Below are 19,230 nucleotides of genomic sequence, written 5' to 3'. Positions count from 1 at the left end.
TCCCCATTTTGAAATCCTTAACTTTATCACATCTGCAAAATCCCTTTGCCATAAAAAGTGACATTCACAAGTTCTAGGAATTAGGGTGTGGACAAACTTGGGAGCCATTATTCAACTAAACACAATAGGTTAGATTTTTTTTTTATTATTATTAAACTGACAAACTCTTGTTTGAAATTATGAAAACATAACTTAGTTGACTTGAAGACCAATGGTTCATAGTGCCAAATGGTAATCTTATACCTAAACACATGTTCCCTTCATTCCCTACCACTGAATAAATATTCTTCTATATAAAGAAATTATTTAAAAATTAAATATCTTTTCACTACAGAAAAACACACAAAAAAAGAATGTATCATGAAGATCAGTATGTACTTTTTGGAAAGTATACATGTGTTTGGAGATTTTAAGATTAATGTTAATATTTTAGAAAGAAAATCACAAATCTGTCATTTGAAAAAATAATTTTTGTTTTTTAAAAAATATGAAATAGGATGAGAAAATGTATAAAAACATGAATTTGGTGCTGGTCAACTAAGTTTTCCATTTTCCTACCTGTAACACCTTAACATTAAACGTGAATTCTCCAGAAAATGAGGAATCATTACAGGACAGCTGTAAGTTTTAAATATATGTGTCTAGAACGGAGCAAATAGTCAATAGATGGTTCTACTATTCTGTCTGTTAATGGGATAACAGTATACTGAAACTTTTTACAGTCAGTAGTTTCTTACTTTCAAATATAATGAGGCTTTTGAGCAAAGGAAAATGATATAAAATTGTGTAATCTGCCAGAGACTCACCCTTCTCTCTTTCTTTTTAAATGTTTAGATGAGTCCTATTGTATCATTAAAAAAAAAAAACAAAAAACTGTCAGACATATCTTATTATTTGAAGTTAATTCTCGATGGACATTTATTACTGGATATTAAATTATTTGGTCATTTAACTCAAATCACTGAAGAAAAGTTATACATATAGATATATAGTTTAGTGATATAATTAAAATTTAAAATCAATTTCCTCAACTAATTTTTAGACTAAACATATTAAATAATTTTGGCTACCATATTTATATGTTGAATTACTTAGAAAATTTTGTAGAATTTTCATTGAACTTTTTAGATCAACATTGTCTTTAGTTAAGTGTCTGCCAGGGATCCTGGGACAAGAATAAACGTAGCAAATTCCTTGTAATTTTTGGTAGGATCCTTGGGGATAATATATATTGATCTCTTTGATTCTGCCTTTACAGCTACATAGTTTATGTCTGTCAATGAAAATAAAAAATGTATGCTTGCTATGGAGAAAGGAAATTATTATTCCAAATCGTTAGTCTTTGAACTAACAGAATCACAAGCCTGAGGCTATGGCTCTCCGTTGATGCTTGGCTTTAATCCTTATTTACTGCAAGTCCTCCTTTGGGGAGTTGGAATGTTCCATAATGAAACTAAATATACATGAATACCTTTAACAAAACAATGAGTCTACCCTAACAACTGTTGCATATATGTGTGCCTCAGCTATGGAAACAAACCCTGGAGCCCATGTCCAAGTCCTAATAATAGAGTGCAGACCCCAAAGAAATATAATATCTTAGTTACTGTAACTAGAGTCACGTCTAATTGCACACAATGAATAAATCATGGGGTAGCTGACCCAATGCAGACATAATCATAGTATAAAAATGTATAATAATTTCTTGGCATCAAATGGAATGGATAGATCGTGACATGGTCCTTGCCTTCTGTGAATAATGAAAGGGCCTCTATCTATGGAATATAATTTTCTCCTGAAGATGCTTCTTTTTCATTATAACGTGTCTTTTGGAACAGTAGGAATATGCAATTTTAGCATAGAGATTGGGGGGATCTAATAAATGTGAGTGGGATTAGATTGTGAATAGAATTTCTTGTATTAGAAAAAAATATTAAGCTATAGCTTAATAATGACACTGGATATTTTGACTGATAACTAAGTCACATTGGAACATAGAGTTTTGGAAGCAGATATTGATTTTTCAAAAAAAATATATGAAGCTGATGAAAGAGGTGATGAGAAGATGTACAAACCTATTTCTGGCCTCAAATCTGGTCAGCATTTTTCAAGTAAAATGACATTTCCTCTAATTGCATAGCCCAAGGGCCATTTCATGTTTAAAGTATGTTGGCAGGGAAATTATTCCATTCATTTTGGGAAAAACAAAACAAAACATTTGTTTTGGGAGGCAATTCTAATGACCAAATATATTTAAATTTTTTTTTTACATTTTCTTTTTCTGTAATTAGAATCTCACCATTAAAAATGGTATTCAGCAGCAAGCTAAATTTTTTAATCCAGTTTTTGAAGTCTTTGAAAGCTGACACAGATGCTTACTCTTAATTGGGATCTCTGATGTTTTAGATATTTTCTTCCATCAAGTTCATGAAGAAAAGTTTAGCTATTCCTTAGAGATCAGAAGCATTGTTAGAATTTAATGAGAATATGGCATATCCGTTTTACTGCTTAAAGAAGTTTTGTTCCAGTGTCTCATGAACAAGTATTTATTAAGGACCTATGATACGGCACCTGATGTTCTGAGCACAGTGATAAATTAGTGAACAGAACAACGCCTTTGCCTCTCATTCTTATTAAAGGAAGCTAATGATATACAAGTGAGTTAATTTAAAAAGATGAACTCAAATCCTAATAAGTGTTGTGGAAAAACACAGCACGGGGTAATGTGCTGGAGAAGGATGTGGGCATGAGTGCCCTGGGTTGTGTTGGGCGATCCTTGTGCTCAGAAGTAAGTTGGGCAAAGATTTGGGGTAAGCAAAGGAGTACTAAGGAGTTTGAGATTTGATTTCACTTTATTGGGAAGGTTTTGGAGTGTTTTAAAAGGGGATGAAACTCCATCTGATTTACACTTAAATATCCAAGGCTTCTCTGGCCACTGCGTCCGTGGATCCGTGTAAGAGACCATTTGGTGAAAGACAACTCAGAAGTACCAGTGGAGACGTTACCAAGAGCCTGGAGTTGAGAGAGAGCTGACAGACCTACAGGACAGTTTGATGTGGGTGCCAGGGCAGAGAGGACTCAGTGATGACCCTGAGCCTTTAGCCTGGAGTGAGGCGATGCCCCTTATTAATGTTGGGAGGGTGTGTGAGGGGAGAATTGAGGCAGGGAAGAGGAGTAGGGTGATCACCGTTATCTGAACCCATCCAGCCATATTCCATTTGAGATGGTAATTAGAAAGCCAAGTGGGGATATTACTTAGGGATTTGGATGCACCGAACAAATCTGGGTCTCAGATAGGAGTCAGAGCCGGAGGTGTGAGCCCATGAGAATGAAGCCAAATGCAGCCTCTGTACTCTGACACCAAATTAAATCTCAGAGACAGAGTTTTGGGTGAAGTAGAAAAGAATCACTTTATTGCTTTGCCAGGCAAAGAGGACCACAGTGGGCTAATGCTCTCAAAATGTGGCTGGGCCTGGAGGGGGTAGTGAGAAGTTTTATAGTCATGGTTCAAAGAGGGTGTGATCAGCTCGTGGACTTTCTTCCGATTGGTTGGTGGTGAGGTAATGGGGAGTCAGCATCATCAACCTTCTGGTTCCATCCAGTCGGGGGTCTACATGCTTGTGGGCAGCATACAGTTAATTTCTCCCACCTGCTGGCGGTTTCAGTATCTGTAAAACCGCTCAGAAATATTAAGTATATCCCTTGAGGGGGGACCGAGACCCTGTCCCTAACCTGCTCTACTGTTTCTTTTGACTGGTCCTCGCTTCCCTAATTAACATCTATTTAAACCTGCTCCTTGGAACTCAGGGAAGGTCATGGAGGCTGAATGAAGCCTATTTCCTGTAATCCAGAAATGGAGGACACAGAAAGGCTTTTCTGCCCAGGAGCCCCAGAGGGTCCTGCTTGGTATCACCAGGAGCCTGACTGCAGGGGTCAGCCAAAAGGCCTCAGAGGAAATGAAGGAACGGACATGTAAACGTTCTCCAAGCTCTTTCCTCGTTCTGATGTTTCTCCATGCATTTTTGTGACCATTTCCACTCCAAGTTATGATTGGGAAAATAAGAATAAAAAAGAGCAGAAGTAGAAAGCTCAAAGACATGTGTGTGTGTGTGTGTGTGTGTGTGTGTGGTCTATTCTCACACAGGCCAGCACATAGAGGCGTGAGCTTTTGACAAACCTCAAATTAAAGAGGTTAAAAGATAAGAATTTGAGAGAAGCAAGAAGCAAGGAGAATACCTGTGGAATGAAACAAGATATGGGTGGGGGCTGGGAGACGGGGTCTGGGGATGGCAGGGGCATCTGATCTGAAGCCCCAAGCAGTTTTTAAATGGTATAATGATTTTTAAAGAAAAATAGGATCGAGCATCACTTCTATTTCCAAATTTTCTTGATGAAATATGATGTAATTTGACTTTGAACAGATCTACCAAGTGATAGTTTCATTAACAAGAAGGCAGAGGTATTTGAAATATCAAGGTTTCAGAGAGAAATCTGACAGTTTTTATTTCCATTTTGTGTTAATTTTCCCTGAGTGGTATTTCTGGACTTGAAAAGAAAGGTAATGGGTGAGGAAAGAAATGACTCTAATAGAATGAGCGTTAGTGCTGGTAGCGTTAAACAGCAATTATGAATTACATGGCTTTTAATTACAGAATTGGAACAGTATTTATAAGCATGTGACATGATACTGAAAAATGATGATACATCCACGATTAGACCTTTAACACTATAAAATATATGTTTGGTGAGTCTTTATTATATTTTAAAATAAAATTTCCTTTATTTTGAGTGTGTGGTTGCCCTTCTTCTTCTTGTCCTCCTTAACCTAATTAAAATATGCCCAAAATTCGTTTGTTTGTCTCCCGATGACGTTTTTACTCCTTAAGAATCAGCAATATGTAGGTATAAAGGCTGTTTGTCTCAGATGCCATCATGACTTAAGCATCTTGAAGGACTGAAACGCTATTTCACTGAAGAATGGTAAATGCTCCCCACCTAGTGGGGTGAATGGGAACATATGAGGATTTAAAACTAGAAAAAACGTCCAAAAGAAAACAATGAATTCAGTGAAATATTGAGCTCATTAAGTATCTTTAAAAATAATAAAGCATTATGTGAAATCTATTCTTTTACTGGTTAAAATGTGAAAGATAAAATAGACTTGTTTGGATTAATATTAGGCTTTTTTTTTCATGAAAAGTGATCAGATTTTTCCCAATCTTAAGAAGTAACTGTATGTGTATATGTTTGTGTATATACACACATATGTATATGCATATATGAAAAAATTTCCCAACGAAAATTAAATATAACTTGTAAATATCCTAGAAATAGTCATTGCTAACATTTCAGCTTAGTATTTCCAGTAAAATTTTTCATGTTTGTTTGCATGTGAGGCTTTATAATTTGAAACAATTTGTATCCTTATTTTTCACCCAACTTTATACCTCAATAATTTCCATACTATTCTATGACCCCTTAAGAATTAAGAATCCTACCAGTATAATAATTTTTGAGCTCTGGGGAAACACTTGCCAAGCTTTTGTGTTTGATTTTGTTTTTGTGTTGTCTATTAAGTGGTGTACAAATAAAATTGGAGATATTTGGATTAAACAAGTTTAAACATATGCTTTTTGGCATATGACTTCTCTAAACAAGGTTCTGAGAACCACTAGAAGGGTGACACACAGGAACACACTGTATTTCCCAGGCTTCCTACTCTGCAGTACACATCTTCCTTGCCAGAGCAAAATGTTGAGTTAAATTTTGTGTTTCTAAAGAATTTGTTTTGAAATATTTAGATAACTGTTCACTTAAGGTATTTTAAATTGGAATTTTAAAATTGGGCTTAAAGGACCTTTAGATAATTTCAAAATCTGCATCTGTGTATTGTGTTTCTCTGTACTGAAAATTCTGTTAATACAATTGTAGGACAAATGTCACTTTAATCCAAGCCTCAGTTTCATAGTATCACTAAACACTTCAGAACACTCCTGGATTTACATTGGAACCAAAAGACAAAGATCTAGTCTCTTTTCCACACTGCTTGCCTTGGTTTCCCAGGATGGGACCTGAATATCTCTCTTTACAGTGTGGTGTTAGAAAATGCATGTTATCTTGATGGTTTTGTTATTCTGTGAATGATGGAATATCACAAATACCTTATATAGCTAAACCTTCCTCCTATAAAGTAGTACAAACATTTAAAATCTCCCCTTGCTATTGTATTGATATTTCACATGTGTACATTCTGTTTTGCTTCTTTTTTAGAATTGAACTTTAATGATATTTTACATGGGGTTTGAGTGTAGCAAAGAAATATACCCCCAAGATGTTAAAATATCTCAGCCAGGAAGTCATAGTTTTAGGAAAGTCCTGGGCATGTCTTAGAAAGGTGTGTTTATTGTGTATTTGGATATAAAAAATGGAGACTGGTTATAGACTATTTTTTTCTTTTTACATGTAAATAGTACAGTAACACAGAATCAAAGACCTTGAAGCTGAAGGGCTCTGGTGTATTGTTGACTTTGTTTTCACATTCAAGTATATTACTAAGCTCATATAATGACTTTTAGGAGAGCAAGAGGATAAGAACCTTCTGCAAATTGTAAAGTTAATTGTTTGTATTACCTGTCATTGTGCTACTTCATGTAATATCAGAATTAATTTAAAACCACGTTTTGAATCATAGAAGGGAGTTGTCCACTTAGTCCTTGGGGTTGAATTTTTGTGAAATACATAGTGTGCTAGAATAAGGACTTGTAAGAAGATATGGTAGGAAAATTATTAAAATAAGCATTCCCCTGTCGTTTTTGAGAAAAAGATGTTTCATTATCCATTCGTTTATTTTTCAGTTTCTTAAAAGTGACTGTAAACTGGAGTGTTGTAGAACTGGTACACACAGGTAGGGTGGAAGGCACTGGTGTGGTATGTCCAGCAACACCCCTTTAACTCTGGTTGGTCAGTTCCCATGAAGTAATGATTGTTAAATATTTTAAATATTACTCCCAATATAACATCTTATTGATCTATGTAGCATAATCCATTTAATTATATTAATTTTATTACAATATTTTACTATCTAAAGAATAACTATCTGCTGTTTTATCACATGAGAAAACAAACAGTCCTATGTATAACTCATCTTTTTAAACAGCATTTATTGCGTGCTCTTCTGCATAAAGGGCTGTGCTCTGTTCTTTCAAATTTGCATTCTCATTTAGTCTTAACAAGAGGTCTGTGAATAACTATCGTCACTTTACAAATTAGGAAATTGAATATAAATCACTTAACTTTTATATCATGTATCTCCTTACACTTATCCCATTATATAGATGTAAACTAAAAAGTGGAAAAATTTAAGGAATATTTGCTCAAGGTCACACAACTTAGAAGTGGTGAACCCAGGATTCAATCTCAGACATTTTGAATTCACAGCCTCTGTACAATACTTGCCTTTGAGAACAGCTTACAATGACAACTACAGTGCTTGCGTCCATATGGCCGGCACTGTCCTACATTCTTTGCATAGTTAAATCACTTAGGGAAACATTATCTGTCTCCCTATTTTATAGATGTGGTAACTGAGTAAGTGCTCATGGAAGATGAGATCTCTCCTTAGGAATTATCACTCCCTACAGCCTGAGATGCAGCCCTACCTTCTGTAGTGTTGTCAGGACTCTACCCCAGGATGAAGTGCCTGGAGAAGCATTCTCTAAGCTTCAAGTTCATGGACAGTTAACCTGGTCCAAAAAGGATGCTTTGCACAATTGCGTATGTGTTAGTGTATGAGAGAAGAGGAGAAAGTGGGGAAAGACTCACTCTGCAGTGTTAAAGTATCCATTTTCTATGTCACCCGAATGATTTAAATCAATAACAATGCTGTGCTTACACATATGACATTCTTTTGTCTGACTAGCATATTTCACTACATTCCGCTTCTGGCTTTTCTCAAAAAGAAACACTTAGCCTTAGATCCGGATGATAAAATGGTGATGTTCAGTAAACCCTTCCAGAGAACTGAGTTTGCAAAAGCTGCAGTCATTACGTCTAAATATGCTTTTAAATAATTCAGAGTCAAAAAGCAATGCTAATACTTTCTTCTGTGTACTTAGTTTTTATCATCAATATGAGGCTATGTTTGCTATTCTGAAAGCAACAGAAGACCTAGTCCCAGAAATAAGTAGATTCATCTGATCATGGAAACTGCCTGTGTGAGTTACTCTGAATTTTGAGGATTACGTTATTGGCTGCCCTGTATTATTGGTAAACCTTAATTTTGAGTTTCTTCCAGATAATTTTAGGGAATAAGGGGGCTGGTTTTTAAGAGCCAATAGCTTTTGACAATTATATTGAATTTCTAAGTAGAATAAGTTCTGTAAAAATTGGTAGAATATGTGCTTTTCCAGCAATAGTAAGAGAGTCAAATAAATGAATGGGATTTAGTTTCTGAGAATATCACAATTTGTATTGTATTTGAGGGCTCATTCTCCACAGTAAACACACCTGTGAGAGTCTTCTGTTCTCTGGGATACTCAGGTCAGCAGCCTGGCCAGAGCTAAACTTTTGCTCGGTGATATTAATCAATTAAAAATATCTGTTGACTATTTACTCTAAGCCTAGAGATATTAAGCCACATAAGAGATTACAAATAATTTTTTTAAAAGCATGTCCCTAGCCTCAAAGAACTTGTGGGGAAAGATGATAAGCATATACTAAGTGCTAAACTCTTTTAAAAATTGTAAGTAGAATAGGATTTAAGGAAAAGATAATTTTCTGATAGATTGGAATGATATTTTAAAACTGTAAAGATAATACAGTTCTGGTATGATTTGCATAGCAGAGTGGAGAATGGGTATTCCAGGACAGAGAGAGGGAGGGAACTGTATGGCCAATGAACCAAAGATCTCAGGAGCGTGTGGGGAGCAGTGGGAAATGCTTATGTGCAGAGTGTATGTACTCAGATATCCTTGAAGGAGCAGTGAGGACATGGCTTGATTTCGGAGGCAGGAAGGTGCCATTTTATGCTTTTAGCAGGAGGTAGAAATAAGAATCTTTATTGAACTATTGTGTGTCTGCATTTATATGAGAGAAATATTCAGATATGCAATATAAAGAAAATTCAGAATCCAATCTATTTTATTTTTGGTGTCTATGAGACAAAATTAATTTTTGTTCAAGGGGTATGTTGTGATACATTGGTTTCTTAGCCACTGAAAGATTTCCTTGTTTGTTTTTGTTTATTTATTGTTTGCACAACAGTTCTATAAATGTAGCAAAAATAAGGAAGAAAAGATGGAGTAGTACTTGGAATAATAGTGATTTTTTTAAGGGAGGATGATTTCAGTTAACTGGCACATTTGCGTAATTATTTGATGTAAAGTAGTGTGTCAAGAATGTGATTCATTGACAGTCCTGGATGATCTGTTCCATTCCCAGTCAAACCACCAATATTTAATGATAACTGATACTGGCACATTGATTGGTGTTTTGTAAGACTTTCGCAACAGCAGCAGAAACAGAAACAAAATTACATTTGGAGAATTTGGAAGCCAAATCTCTAGTGCATTTACTAACATACTGTTATTACTGTTAGTACTAACATACTTCACTGTTGCAGAATGCAATGCCATTTTTATCTGTATATTTAAAATTTAAAAACAAACCCATCCTATTTAATAGTAAATGTAATAAATTTTCCAGCTCATTCTGGAAGGTCAATAAATATTTATGCTCTTTTCGAGGTATTCTTTACTTGATGGATTAACTGTACTTTCAAAACCACTGCAATTTATCAGGTAGTAAGTGTTCTTTTTTTGCATTTTCTACTAAAGCAATTTGCAGCTGCTCTAATCTATTTGCAGAAAACTACTTTTTGTTCTGTGTACATTTTGACAACATTCATTACCTGCTAAACAGACCATATCAGTTCTGCAAAATGGTTGACTACAGAAATTCAAATTTAGTTCCTTACCAAAAAGCAGATTTTTGCAGTAATAGATAGGATCATTACATTTTACACTAGAAAAGCTTTACACCATGTTGAAATCAGGAGCGCAATAAAATGTTCAGCATGATACTTTTCAAAATGACTACTGCATCTGCATCTTTTTTACTCTTTAATACTTTGTTTTTCAAAACGACTATTACATCTTTTTTATTCTTCAACCAGGGACTTAAAGGCAAACCAAGCAGAAGGAAGAAGAAACTCTCCTGGGAATTGGGACTGGGGGAGTGGGTAGGGGGAAGGGCTTGGAGAGCCAGGGGAATGCTTGGCTCAAGTTACCCTTGTCTTTGCCACACTTTTGATTTTCAAGACTTGATCTTTTTTTTTAAATGATTCCCCTAGGAATGTTAAAATATTTTAAATTACCTTACACAAAGCATTTTCTTAACAATTTTCATTAATATGGAAAATACATTTAAGGAAGACAACTTTCTTAAAAAAAACAACCCTGCAATATGCGGTTTTGAAGGTGAAAATTAATTATAACATGACTGCACTGTTTAGATAATACTGATCATTGATAAAACTTTACTGATTGATGAACCTCTGTAAATTACGTGTTTTGTGTCTAATATATTTTTCTAGAATACCTATCCTTAAAAGGGTCACAAAACTATAACTGAAAAAAATCAATGCTAAAATTACCTTTTATGAGATATGTGGGATGATTACAAAGATAAAAGCAAAAACTACCTTAAAGGACTGTCTATAAGCTATAATTCATAGTGTAGCATTACTCTAGAGATGCATTACTATAAATAACCAATTACTCTGACAATGAAAGAAGTGTATTTTTTTGTAATATTGAAGTCATAGCTAACATTAGACTTTGCTATATTAGACTTGTCACTAGTTCTCTTATTTCTATAGCCAAATTGTATACTTCTTGGAATTCTTATTTTACCTCCTGATGCCCTAAATGTGCATTGTAATCTGGAGAGCATGGATCATTGTACCTAAAGTTAGTAGAACGTGTGATATATATGCAAAGTAGGCTAATTTCATCACTGTATATATTTTAAACGTTGATGAGAATAATGTACATTTTTCTTATGTTGTTCAGAATAAATTTTCCCTTGTTCTGAATCTCTGTGATATTCTTTGTTTCTTTCATATGCTTAAATAATATTATACTTTCTTAATTAGTATTTTGTAAGCACATACTTTCCAAAATATTTCAATATTTCCATTAAACTAAACCTTTTTTGCACAGGACAACTAAATTTATACATACAGAATTTCAGTGTAAAGCATAATGTTATGCATGTGGTCGGCACTTAAGTTTTGCTAAATGAATGCACCAAGTTAAATAAAAAAAAGAAGCAGAACCCATATGGATAATGTACTTCATTTTTATGATGGAAAACTTCCCGTGCCAGTTTTATAAGCTGAGCACATCTAGAAGAACTCTAGCTCTGTTAGTAACAAGGAATAATTACCACTATGGCAACACTTTTGAGAATGGAATGTCAGTCTTATCATTTATCTCAATTTGACAGCATATTATCACACTAATCTTTTTGTTTTTAGATTTGCAACGTGAGTGATTTACAACTGAGCATCAGTTAAAACTTTTTTCTTGCCTTTTTCTTCTCCTTTTTAGCTCCCTGCGAAGGCAATACATTCTTCTGCCACAGTAACATGTGTATTAACAATACGTTGGTTTGCAATGGACTCCAGAACTGTGTGTACCCTTGGGACGAAAATCATTGTAAAGGTAATCATTCGTCCCTAGAATCTGCAAAATCCCTCTACCTGTAGTGTGGGAAGAAGTTTATCCAATGTTTATATGTGTCAGACAGCCTTAAAAATATATTGTATATTGGCTTTATGAACTTCCTGTAGGTTTTATAATTGATTTGTTAGCCTTTTCCTTTGCTTTTACTTGTTCTGTAACCAGAAGTTTTCACATTCCCTAATGCACAGTGGACTATCCTTAGCACTTGATGTTCATTGGCAAATCTCCTTTTTGGAGCCTGCAGCAGGGCATTGGAGCTTTTCATGCAAAGCAGGGTTTCCTATCAGAAGCTCCTTCATCTGTGGCTGCACCTCTCATTTATCCAGTCCATCTTTACCAGACATTGTGCACATACTCTAGAGATAAAGGTGTATCGAAGGAACATTAGGGCTTTCAGGTACCTAAAGCCACTTACCTCGACTTCATTTTTCCTACCAAACACTCTTCTTCCTTTCCAATGAGAATCGCTTCCAGTGTTCCGGCTTCCTTCTCTAGCCTGTATGCAAAGGTTTGTTTACATGGAAAGCATCCCTTGGCTTGGTTATGAATGTTGCAAGTTTTGGTTAAGTTCAAAGTGCCACATATCCTCTTTTGTTCAGATCCAATATTAACCAGTTTTCAAAGGAAAAGAAATGGGCAAATAACACTCCATGCTTAATGTCCAATATCTTCTATTAAAATGCCCTCTGTGGATAGAAGCAGAGAGACATTGCCACAGTACCCATGGTTCATAGAGTCAATAAGAGAAGCCGATCCAGTATCAACTATTTTGAGGAGATGGGCAATGATCCATGTTGTGTCCAAGCAACCACTTTGGAATGGATGGGAAATTAAGCATTTTGTGAAGAACCTTATACAGCACTGTTAGGGATTCGTTTTACTTGCCTAAAGTGGGTCTGTTCCCATGGTTCTTGGTGGCCCACCTTTCTCCATGGATAAAACCTCTGCACCACTGCTCTGGATGGTAGGGTGGGGCAGGGACAGTGGTTCACTTGTCTGAGAGGAACACCCCTGCTTTATGAAGAAGGCACTCAGTGAGGATGGAGAAAGGGGCCATCTGGTCTTCTGCTTGTCTCTTCAGGGAGCTCTACACTGTGAGTGAGCTGCAGCCAGTGTGACCGGGGCCCTGTATTCTCAACCTGCTGAGCCTGGTGTAGACCTTCTTTCCTTCCAGTGGGGCCTGGGAGGAGAAGGGGAGACCCCGCATTCCAGCCACTCCTGCCTGGAATCTAGCATCTGCAGTATGGATCTGGGGGTGGAAAGGGCATTGAGAAATGCAGGTGGCTTGCCCCTCCTGGGGAGGTACTGTAGCTCCAGACTGGGGGCCTGTAGGGAGAGGAGACTTGTGTTGCCTGAAACCACCCTGGGTAGAGCTTCTACTGGGATAGAAGCTTCTATTGGGATAGCTTCTACTGGGTGGAGGAGCTCAAAGGCCACAGACCATCCCCATTCATAAAGAAATTCAGTAGATTTTCTTGAATAAATGTACTTCCCTTAAGACAATTTCCAGAAACTTTAAATGTTATTTTTAAACTTTTACCATGATGGGAAAAGACCCACAGAAGCCCTCATGCCAACATCCCTGAAGTGTCTGTCTTAAAGTGTAATCACCTTCCAGTATCAGAATACTTAGACTTCAGTTATCCACATCAGGAATAAATTCAAAACAATTTAGGTATATTCATGTTCCCATTAGTGGAGTTTGTGGGGTTTCTTATACAAAGAGAAATGTTTTTACCATTACCAATTGATTTGCAAATGACATCCTAAAGGTTTTATAAGACCTTCTTCAAAACATATATTTACATTTAAAGTAGGGACGCTGTGCAACTGTAGAGCGGTTTCTAAGGCTAGAAGATACGGTTCTTGTGAAAAGTGAAACATTTTGTTTCTTTTTAAAGACTTGTTTATGTTTAAGACAGTGAAAATTTTATGCTCAGCCTATTTCATTTAAAGTTGTCAACGTACGTTTGACTACCATATTAACGCGTGGTGGGTTGTTTCTTGTTTTGTTTGTTGTTTTCACTCTCCTCAACGTGTAGAAAAGAGGAAAGCCAGTCTGCTGGACCAGCTGACCAACACCAGTGGGACTGTCATTGGCGTGACTTCCTGCATTGTGATCATCCTTATTATCATTTCTGTCATTGTGCAGATCAAACAGCCTCGTAAAAAATATGTCCAAAGGAAATCGGACTTTGACCAGACAGTTTTCCAGGAGGTGTTGGAACCTCCTCATTATGAGGTATGCACCCTCAGAGGGACAGGAGCTACAGCTGACTTTGCAGATGTGGCCGATGACTTTGAAAACTACCATAAACTGAGGAGGTCCTCTTCCAAATGCATTCATGACCATCACTGTGGATCACAACTGTCCAGTACGAAAGGCAGCCGCAGCAACCTCAGCACAAGAGATGCTTCTGTCTTGACAGAGATGTCCCCACAGCCCATCAAACCCCTCATCCCACCCGTGAACAGAAGAAGTATCCTCGTCATGAAACACAACTACTCCCAAGATGCTGCAGATGCCTGTGACATCGACGAGATTGATGAGGTGCCGACCACGAGTCACAGGCTGTCCCGACATGATAAAGCCGTCCAGCGGTCAGTATCTATAGATTTTTTGATGACAACTATAACCTGAAGACTGAAATGCTTCCAGAATATTGTGTTCTATTTTGTCTTCATTTTTCAGTTTCTCTTTTTATTAATGACTTAAAGCATAGTATTTCAACTTTTGCCTCTTCTTTTTCCGTGCTCTCCATACTTTTCCTAAATATCGTTTGTGTACATATGTGTATGTGTGTGAGCACACACAGACCAAAGAGATTTCATTTATTTCTACACAGATATAATATTTATTTCTATAAAAATTATGGCTCTAATTTATATGGCTAATTTGCTTCCATGTGGTCATAAATGTTGCTCCAATCAACATTTATAGATTTTAAGATATGAGATGATATTTGGAAATAATTGCCTTACCAAGATGGTTAACCCATCTTGTTGAATAATTTTAATGTAAAAATAACATATTTTGCAATATAATGTATTATATTTTTGGTATGAAAGTTAAAACACTTTTTTCCACATATCACATAATACTTACATTACAAATTGCATATGATAGCATGGTATACTAAAACAGTAAACATTGATATTTAAATGTAGCGAGGATTAGTAGAAACATTTTTCTTTTAATATGGAGACAATATTATCTATATTGTATTATTAGGCCTAAAATTAATAAAAGTCTTGAGGAAAGAAGATTTAAATTGAGAAAAATATTATTTAAAATTCCCAAACCCAATCTTCCTGTGTTTTGTTTTGCATGTTTACTAGCATTTATTTTATTTTGTAAATGTACGTAATTCCTCAATTCAATATATATTCTCAAAACCTAAACTACTTTTAGTTGATTTAATATTTTTGCATGCTGATGGAAAAAATTTTATTTCCACAGTTTTATGAATTTTTAGGAATGCTTTTAAGTAAATATTTGTGTGCATATTTATTTTTTGTGAAAATATTACTTTGTTGAATGAAATAGCCATAACATTCCAGGTTCTGCCTCATTGGGTCTCTAAGCAAACATGAATCTGAATACAACACAACTAGGGTCTAAAAAGAAAATTCAAGGTAAGCAAATGCCCTTGGTTCCTTCTCCGACTTTGTTGTACTTTGTTTTGTTTTGTTCTGTTGAACTTGTCTTGTAGTTTTTTAGGGAATGTGCTATTTATTCATTCTTTCTTGAGATATGTGTTTCATAGCATTTCACAATTAGAAATATACAGGATTCAATGCTGATGGAAGGATGATTCTTATTATACGTATCTTTAAAATAAATCTTAATATTCTTACCATCAAGCATTGTACTATAATGTTATTGAAAAGGATGTTAAGTTAATAAGTTAAATTTTATCTATTTTAAGGTAAAGATACAAAAATTGGTGAAGTCTTAAAAGAAATACCAGAAGAAACCCAAGGTTTTCATAATTTAAAAAATTGAATACTGTCTCAATATAACTGAAGTTAGTATATAAAACTGGTAATAATGGTATTGATTGAATTTGCCAACATTCTACTCACAACTCATACACTAAGTATTCTGTGGTACTTATACAATTTGTGCCCTCTTATTTTTGCATGAATATGCAGCTTATTTCATCAAAATTAAATGCAGCATGTTATGTCAAATTTTATAATATAAAATTTGAATGCTTGGTAATGTAAAATGTTCCATAAATATCAGTTGTCTATGTGTACATCTATTTTGTCATCGGGTACCATAATGGCTTTATTTTTAGCACTTAGAGTCTATATCTCTATTAGACTAATTTGTCTCCAATTAAATTTGCTTGACGGTAAATCTCTTCAAAACTCTTCAAACCTATCAATTATTCTTGAATTAGGTGAATGCATTTCCATGCTCTATATTACTTTGATAAGTTGGTGTATTTGTGTGCACATTTCATTGGGAGAAAATGTTTTAACTGTGTTTTATTTTCAGAGAAGAACTATTTATACAAACATGGGGACTGTGAAAAGAAAATTCTATAGTGAATTGTGAAAAGTGGACATATTTCTAAATTCATTCCACTGCCTTTATCCAAACTTAAGAATTACAGACATTTGTTATCCCTTCAGCAAGACATACCCGCTGCACAATGATATGTTCATTTCGTAATTTGGTTGCTGGCCACCAAGTGCTCCTTAGTTTTTAAATACATTTTGAGATTTACTGGAAACTTGAAGAAGAAATTAGTTCCTGATTAAGACTATCCCAACTTTATTTTTACTGTCAGTTTCACTTTGTTTCTATGTTGTTTTATGTCTTTGTTAGATAATTGTACATTGTGTGATATGTGAAAAAACACGATTTTGGATGAACTTTGTGTTACATGTACATTGTTTTCATTATATAGACTGCTTGAGAATAGTGCGTTCCTGAGTGATTTTGAACATGCTACAGTGAAAAGTGAGAATATGGACCATGGAAACACCAGCTAGAGGTTTTATGGACTATAAACATCTGTTGTTGTATTAAGATTAAATGCAGCCAAAAGTACTGAGTAAAATTACTGGATTGCAATAAGAAAAATCTCATTTTTCGTCTTTCCTATATACCCCCATTTCCTTTATTTTTTTAAAGAAAATCAAAGGAAGATACCGAGTTTCAGAAATTGTTTTGAAATCAGGTATCTTACCATTCATACCCTTCAGTAGAAATGATTTTTGATTAAGCACTTAGCAATATGATTGATTGACACTTTGAGAAAATACCTTGCATGTCAGTACTGGATATTTGAATTGGAAAAATATCCTTTTTATTAGACACATTGTAAAAAGCATGCATTCTCCAATACTGCTGTTACTCTTCCATTTCCTTGTGTCATATGCTTGCTACTTGTAACTTTTTCTATAAAGATATATAAAAGTGTATAATAATTTCCTAACTTGAGTTAAGAGAAATGCTTTCTTCTATTAGAGTGATAAAAACTGACTTACGTAAGTACACACTTTATATCTACTCTTTCTACATTTTAGGCTACAGGATGTCCTTTAGTATTAAGACATACTTCTTCAAATTTTGATTTCTAAAACTTTATGGAGTACTCAGTCCACAAGCCAGTCAGAAAGAATTAAATTAACTGGGGTAAATAGGATTCCTACATTACATCAAAAGCATATGATATTCTGCAGAAACTGGGAGCATTTTCAGGATTGGCATGTTGTCCTCTTTACAACTAATTTTATCAAAAGTGTTTAAGAAAGTGGACATTGTACCACTATCAAGCACATTTAAAAGTGACATGTTTTTGTGCTAATCTGAATGACGTAGCTAGTCACCAGTAACTTGGTCACCAGGCAAATCAAGCCTGCAACAAAGGGAGCCAATATTCAAATTACCATGTTATTGTCTGACCCACAGAATTTATTTTCAACATAAACATATAACCTCAACATGAGATGTCTAACTAAAGCAAGCACCACCAAGACCAAGACAGCATCACCTCTTCTAAGTTTTAGGTTTTGCCCAAAATTCTCGATACATGGAATAGCCCATAACTAAAGAAAAAGAATGCTAGTTAAGCATTTAAATACTTTTTTCAGTGTTAGAAAATTAAAAACAGTACATAAAGTAGCTAAAAGTAGCACCCTTGCTAGCGTACAATACTTACAAAGGGAACAAGGCCCTACACTGCTCACACTCTTGCTTTCTTAAACAATTCAAATTTCTAAAATTCTTTTTACACAATTTCCCAAGTATCTCAGGCCAGAATGACTAGCTCAGACTGTTAAAATATCAATATTTATCTGGCAACTTTAAAAGGAGTTACTCTTGCTGTATAATACCAGATAAAGTCAATTAAAGTCAATTATAAAGCCTATAAAAGCATGTAATATCTTTTCCACCTTCAAAAACTCAATAAAACAGGAATCGCGTCTCGCCCAGATGATGGATCTTATTACCAATCCTATTTACATATCTAGACTCTTCAACAAAATCATAAACTCAGTGAAGGGCATTACTATCTTTTCTTTCTTTCTTTAAAACCTTAGTAAGATTTTATCATAGACAGTAAAACTATGTCACTACTTGAACTATTTTTATTAATTCAGTTTTTATGTGAAAATGAATATAAGTGATATTCAAACTTCTTCAAAGTCAGCTAAAAGTATCTATCTTGTTTTATTTACAAAGAAATCCATTAACAGGGAACCACAAATTTGAGATATCCTGTAGGAACATACCCAGGGTCATTGCTCCCACAACAAAGCCTTGGGCTGCCACGAGCATGTGGATCAGGTGAATAGACACTTTAGTATTGCCCCTGCTCTTCAATTTATGTAATCCATATGCAACGATTCCTGCAAAACCTGCCATTCCTGTAAAACAGACAGTCACAAGTATGTCAGATGCATGGGGGCAGGGAATCAAGATGATTTTATCATCAATCAATGTTCTATTTTTTTTATAAGGATGCTTTAGGAGACCGTTAACCAGCTAACGTACAAATTGAGTTTTTAAATTTTCCCCCTCAGAACTAAAAATCCACAATTGGAAGCAAACAGTAACAGATCCAGAAAGCTAAGATCATCTTTAAAATGTGGGCTTGTGAAACCAGAAACTAAATTCCTTTAACCGTGAAAGGGGAGCTCTTCTCTGTCCTACTTCCATCCCCGAAGGCAATCAGTTAATGTGGTACAGACTGTAATAAACCATAACTGTGAGTATAACAGAAAAAAAAACTTTATGGAATATATTCTCCTTTTAGAATAGGAAAGTCTTTTTTAAATGCTTTAAACCCACAAGCCCTTTTATGACCCAAATAACACAATTCTGAGTTGTCCTTATACTCAGGTATATATATGATTCCTGAAAGCTTACTAATTATGGTGTGTTTAATATAAATGAAGGAAAATAATATTATAATTAATTGCTATTGAATTACATACTCTATAAAGTTTGATTTAGTGAGTGGGT

The 19,230-nt window shown here is 35.0% G+C and overlaps 1 protein-coding gene across 1 annotated transcript in view; it reads left to right on the top strand.

Moving 5' to 3' along the window:
- Positions 1–15,366, top strand: part of NETO1 (neuropilin and tolloid like 1) — an 86,776-nt gene extending 71,410 nt beyond the window's left edge. The window contains exons 8-10 of the mRNA XM_060119092.1: positions 11,610–11,723; positions 13,787–14,345; positions 15,306–15,366. Of these exons, the coding sequence (XP_059975075.1) occupies positions 11,610–11,723; positions 13,787–14,345; positions 15,306–15,366 (734 nt within the window). The remainder of the gene's footprint in view (positions 1–11,609; positions 11,724–13,786; positions 14,346–15,305) is intronic.
- The last annotated feature ends 3,864 nt before the right edge of the window (positions 15,367–19,230 follow it).

Source organism: Mesoplodon densirostris, chromosome 15, assembly GCF_025265405.1.
Source record: "Mesoplodon densirostris isolate mMesDen1 chromosome 15, mMesDen1 primary haplotype, whole genome shotgun sequence".
Lineage (NCBI taxonomy): Eukaryota > Metazoa > Chordata > Mammalia > Artiodactyla > Ziphiidae > Mesoplodon > Mesoplodon densirostris.
This window is presented reverse-complemented; position numbering and strand designations above follow the sequence as displayed.